Source organism: Coffea arabica, chromosome 1c (assembly GCF_036785885.1).
Source record: "Coffea arabica cultivar ET-39 chromosome 1c, Coffea Arabica ET-39 HiFi, whole genome shotgun sequence".
Lineage (NCBI taxonomy): Eukaryota > Viridiplantae > Streptophyta > Magnoliopsida > Gentianales > Rubiaceae > Coffea > Coffea arabica.
The window spans coordinates 8,651,293-8,657,610 of record NC_092310.1 but is presented as its reverse complement, the minus strand read 5'-3'; the positions used below and the strand labels follow the sequence as shown (position 1 = coordinate 8,657,610).

The 6,318-nt window shown below is 35.6% G+C and overlaps 1 protein-coding gene across 1 annotated transcript; it reads right to left on the bottom strand.

Annotated features, from left to right (window-relative positions):
* Positions 1-870: 870 nt before the first annotated feature.
* On the bottom strand, positions 871-3,551 carry LOC113713416 (G-type lectin S-receptor-like serine/threonine-protein kinase RLK1). Its single transcript, XM_072055983.1, has one exon. The coding sequence runs from the start codon at positions 3,509-3,511 to the stop codon at positions 1,085-1,087; it is 2,427 nt and encodes an 808-aa protein (XP_071912084.1). The 5' UTR covers positions 3,512-3,551; the 3' UTR covers positions 871-1,084.
* Positions 3,552-6,318: the final 2,767 nt, after the last annotated feature.

Sequence of the window (6,318 nt, the reverse complement as noted above, 5' to 3'; positions counted from 1 at the left end):
GGTGGAGGCGGTGAGAGATGGCTGTGCTGTGGTGGCAGTGGCAAAGGCATAAAGAGAACCACCAAAACCCAAAACAAAAAAAAAAAAAAAAAAAAGGAAGAAAGAAAAGGAAAGCAAACATGGGAGATCTGTCAACAGCATGCAAGAAATCAAGGGAAAGGAAGCAGAATTAAAAAAAAAAAATTGGTGGAAGGAGGAGCCAGGGGGGTGACTGTAGGAGCTGCTGGAGATGAAGAGGAAGGAGCAAAGGAAAGATAACAATTTTCCTTTTTCTTTTTTACTAAGAAAAGTCATTGTCGTTATGGTGACTACCAAACACAAGATTTCATCAAAAGGAATCTTGACGAATTCATCGTCATTGAGGGGTCTTGTATAGTGATTGCCATTGCCATTACTTAGTAGCAACCAAACGGGTAGTAAATGCGATGGAAGTAACAAACTAATGCGCGTTGTGCACATACTCTCATACTTGATAAAATTTTGTAAGGAGACGTTTCAATTTTGTAATTTCTGCTGCATGTGAAGTACAATGAATATACCTATAGGACGAAGGGCATGTTAGCCCAACTATGAAAATCAGGAAATTATTTTTGTAACATTTAAAATTACCAAGATTTATGATTTTTTTTTTTTTTAGAGAGAGTACAGATCAATTGTTTAATACGATTAATATACTCAACTAATCATGCAACCCTAGCTTTGTTATTTTTCAATTGTCCCAAAATGCTTTAGGTGCATCAACCCTAAATTTTTATAGTTGACATTGTTTTATAAAATCAAAGGTAACAGACAGTAACAACTGCATTCAGACGCTAGACAGTCATAATTAGACCTTTTCATATTAAATTCACACATTCCTAGTATCATAGGTTAGATACACAAAACCACAAAACTGACCATTCTGTGTACATGATAAGCAATAGAAAACCACCATCACAACAGGATGTTTACATAGAGAGAGAATCTTATACATTGGAATAAAGCAGAAAAAACAAGAACAAAGAAAAAAGAGGAAGAAACAGCATAAAAACTGTCCTTAGACATCAAATCGATTGACACAAATTAAACAATAATAGAACTAATCTCAGCCAGGGGTGGAAAAAGGATATGGACATGGGGGCACCATAACTTCCACAATTCCTTCAAGCATCCAGCTCACCTTCCTCATTGTAGGCCTAAGAGATGAGTTTTCTTGAATACACCAAATACCAACCATCACAAATCTCTCTAGCATCATCTTATCGTTTAGAGCTTCTAAATCATTTTCTACAAAAGCATCCAATCTTCCTTCTTGGAAGCAGTCCCAAGCCAAATCAGTCAAAATTAAAAATTCTCCATGACCAATTTCAGTATTCTCCATGCTTCTTCGGCAAGAAATGATCTCTAGTAACAAGACACCAAAACTATAAACATCAACCTTAGCATTAACTTGAGTGCTCCTGAACCATTCAGGAGCTACGTAGCCTTTCGTTCCTCGAATATTTCCAGTGATAGTTCGACTCTGATTAATCATCAAGAGTTTTGCCAATCCAAAGTCAGAAATACGAGCATTGAAGTACTCATCAAGGAGTATATTTTGGGGCTTTATATCACAATGGATAATCTGAGTACTACATTCTTCATGAAGGTATACCAGCCCCCTTGCAATCCCAACAGCAATCTGAGTCCTTGTACTCCAACTAGTTTTGGGATTATTTAACAGCAGTCTTGCGAGAGTGCCATGGCTCATATATTCATACACCAATAGACGATGTTGTCCTTCATCACAGAATCCAAGCAGGCGGACCAAATTCTTGTGGTTAGTCTGGCCTATTGTTTCCACTTCAGCACGAAATTCCTTGTCAGCATCTTGATCCATTCTGTATAACTTTTTCACCGCAAGAGTAGTGTTTCTGGATCTGATTTGCAAGGCACCTTTATAAACAGTACCAAAAGATCCCCTGCCCAACTCTTCATTGAATTCATTTGTAGCTTCTGCAAGCTCTTTGTACGCAAAATAACGCAAATTTGAGTTCAGTGCATCAGTATTTGGATGAGTTATTACCTTCTTTTTGTGGTATATGAAGTAAAAGCCCAAACAAGCAGTGGCAATGAACACCAAAAAAGAGCTTCCGAGAAGCACAGACCCCACAATTATCACAGTTCCTCGGTTTTTTGGCTTTGATCCTGCCGGAACTGGAGGAAAAGTTTGAAGTACAGGAGGAGCATCACTTTTGCGATATTTGATGAAAGCCTTTGCCTGAAGGCTAGTGTCCATCCTCCCATTAGAAAGTGGCAGCTTCTTCTTCCAGCAACTGTTGTTTCTGAAAATGGCCACAGCACAGAAACAGTCCTGCATACAAGCTTGCCCACAAATAGTTTCATTTGAAGGATTTATTTGCTCGAAGTCAGACAGTGGCCAATCTATGTCACTGGCCACCACAAAATTATAAAGGTTTTCTGCGGAGCCCTCCTCTACTTCATCGCAGACAAGAGTAGAGTTTGGCTTGCAGCTGCCGTTCTTGTCATTTGGATCAAGCAATATATACCCTTCTGGACACGCACAAACCGGTCTTCCAAGTTCGAGGTGGCAAACGCTGTTAAATCCACAAGCTCCGCTCCCTTTTTCTCCAATAATGCTGGTACATATATTATCTGGCATAGACCAAAAAATTGTCCAGTTTGGGTTGCCAGTAGAGGTCCTAGGATGATAATAATGTGTGAAGACCCCATCAAAATCTATTGTTGCCCTATGATAGTTTTCTGATACTGATGGTAATGGTATTGAAACTGGATTGAGCTGTTTTGTTTGATCGTTCCCTTTCCTTATGTACATGGCCCCTCTGCCATCAAAAGTAACTTGGTAATCAGAATTCTGTTCACCTGTAGAATCAGAAGTCTGACTATTGTAGTAGGTAGCTTCATCATCCACATTTGTTGGCACACTTCTGGTAGCAAGCACTAGATTCCCGTCATCAAGAAAACGGAGATAAAATCTTCCTTGGGAGAAGTTTGTTGCTGACTGTCGAGAACAAAGAGAATCGCCAATTACCAAGTCTTGATAGGGCAAAATTGTATCAGCAGGATGTCTAAAGCTTTCCCAGAGCGGGCTACCATCACTCCCCTGGAGGATAAAATTGCCTGTATCATTCATAAAACCACGAACCAGTTGATTAGAACCAACATTAGCACTCCAAAGTTGTATGCCTCGAGGGTCACGGAGTACAAGCCCTGTCTGAGCATCAAGCTTTACAGTCGATCCTCGCAGCACTGGATTTGTTGAATTAACAAACCAAACTACAGTTTTGTCTGGAATTTTGTGATACCATATGGAAAACAAGAAAAGATCCTTATCCTGAACTTGCTGGAATCCAAATGCAAAATCCTCAGTAGGTGAAAGCCAAGGACCAGCAGATTTTTGCCCTGCAGTCAAAGTACTGCCCACAGGGACAATACCATTTTTCTGAGCCAAAGCAGAAATTGGGAAGAGAAATAGGAAGAAGAAGATGAGCTGTATGCATTGGCATGCCATTGCAATAGATAGTTAGTCGTGCTATGGATAACATGCACTACATGTTATGATATACAAATGGAACAATATGTCGGAAGACTTTAGAGTCAACTCTTATCTAGTACTAGTGTCTGCCTCTCTGCCTCAATTTCTATCACTGATTACCCCTTTTGGACCACATCCACATACATAGCTGGAACCTGGTGACTATCTCTAGTGGTCTTGCCCTTAGGTCCAGTTAAAAAGTTTCAAGGACCACCAATGCTGGTTCCTACCCAAAATTTGAAAAGTGATAGAATTATTTTGTAATTTAGGTTACGACTGATTAATCTTTTGTCTTCTGAAAAATGGACTAAATGAAGATTGATAAAGCCGCGGCAATATAATCTAGGAAGAATTTGAGATATAGGGAGATTTTAAGATATGGGAACGAGAAGTTTTCAACTTCATAAGTAGGGGCAGTTTTTGGATAATATGGTTTTAAGATGTTTGGCACTGTTCAAGATTATCCCATTTCTCACTTTATCCCCTAACCTTTTTTGTCACTTAACCACCTATAGGATAAAATTATCTTTACATTATTTTGACTTTTCATTTATCTTTTTTCCTTTCCCCTCTTTTATTTCTTTTTCTCTTTCTTCATTCTTCGCTCTTCCATCCTTCCCGATAGAAATCTTCATCTCAACTAAAAACTTCATCTAGAGTTTATAATTGCATTTCCAAGTGAATCTTTAAAAGGCATCAAAAGCTAATTTCGATCTTTGATACAATGCAATGTGCCACAAATTGCAATTAATGATTATTAATCAGGTCACAAATTCATCTTGTGATATTTTCTTGAGAATAAAATGAGAAAATAGTATGGAATGGGGAAAAGGCAAAAGAATTGAAAGGTTAAAAAATGGTATTTTGAGGATGTGGTTTGAATATTTTGTAATCACTTGAGGAGAAGATAGATCTAGGCAATTCCTTATTTTTGGCTTCAATCATTAAGATGGAGTTTTTAGTGGGAAAGAGGAAGAAATAAAGAAAGAAGAAAGAGACAAAGAAAATAAAGGGAGATAAAAGGGGAAAGAAAAAAAACAAAAAGAGAAAAAAAGAGTTTAGAATAATAGAGGGGCAATTTTGTCCAACAGGGGATAAAGTGAGACAAAAAAAAAAGCTTGGGGTAATGTATGAGATGGGGTATATTTTAAGGAAAATAATTGTGACTAACCCTAAAAAAGTTAGATTTTATGAAATGACTTAACTACCCTTGATTCATCAACTGCTAAGCCCCTTACAGAAGGCATAAAGAGCTTGCCACTAGACCACGTTGGTCCTTTGGTTTTCCAAATTGACTACCAATTATTTAACTACTCGTATGCATCATTTTAATCTTTACTTTCCCCTACAAACTCTTTTCCAATAGGACCAAAAAATAATATGTCAAGTATGGATAAGTACATTATACAACTTGCTAAATTGTTAAGCAATTTTCAATTAAAAAATACATGCAAATAAGTAATTCTTTTTTACCTAGTTATTTGAGGATCTAAGGTATAACTTTTTCTAAATATGTTTTAGCCAAATAAATATGTTTTAGCATCACAATTTTTTATTTATACTTTTGCATAAGAGAAAATTATGAAAGAAAAGAAAAGACATAAGAAGCCAACCCTCGTTACTGTTTAAAAATATGAACGGAAAGGGTGAACCAAATGGGAATAGGACACAAAGAAAAAATGAAAATGAAAAAAGTGAAAAAGGAAAAAAGAGTTGTACTATCAAGGTTAAGGGGGAGAGGGGGGCAAAGTGCTACTTACCCAAAAGTTCAAGAGGTTTAGAACAATTGATCTCTCTAATAAGATATTAGCACATGAGGAGAATCTCCAAAGATAATGTGACATGGTGGTCATATATTGTTTTAAATTTTCTTAAACTTAATCTTTATGAATTAATTTGTACTTAATCTTTTTTAAATTTTTGATATTAGAAGTAATATTGGTCACAAAGTCTATGCTACAACAAAGTATATGTTAGCTATGCACATAGAATATTTTATATAGTATTGAAGTAATACATCTAGAGTTTAGAAGAAAAAATAATGTAAAGGGAGTAGTACTCCTTATTTCTTTTCCTGCATATTAATTTTTTTCCTTTGTTCTATTTGGAGGTAAGGTCTATGTTCTCCTCTTTTGTTTTCTGATTTGAATATCTAATAAAATTTAGGTGTGGCATCCTTCTCCTGTGTGCGGGACTTGCCAAAAAAAAATCTTGAGTTTATAAATAACTAATTATTAATAGCTAAAGTAACAAATAAGCTTACGGTAATGGCAAATGCTTAACCAACTATACATAACACAAAAATGAAAATACTTGCTACTTCGTTTATTTGGTATATACTTTTAAATTGTTAATATATGTTAAAATAGTTAATAGCTAATACATACTTTTAAGCATTAAAAATTCTAGTTTGCTAATATATGCTCACATAGTTAAATTAATAGTTATATATGCTTTTGATTATTATAGGCATACAAAATTCTCTCATACCATATAATTTATCATGAATTCCCTGATAGTGTACAGAAATATATAAATAAATAAACTAGAACAATAATAAAATTATAACTAAAAGAAAACTAAAATAGTATAGTAAGCACAATGATAATATCAATAGAAAAGTGAAACATTAGAGAACCAAAAAAACAATAAAGGTATAATCTAATAAATGTACTTTTTTCCCAAAACATTAGTTAAAATGCAAAGTGTTTATTTCATGAGTTCAAGGGTTAAAGTGTGTTGGGCTTGGTCCTCCTCCTTTGGTGGCCCACGAAACAAAAACC

Excerpts from the sequence above, each read along its gene's own strand:
- LOC113713416 (XM_072055983.1), bottom strand. The coding sequence starts at position 3,511 with ATGGCATGCCAATGCATACAGCTCATCTTCTTCTTCCTATTTCTCTTC.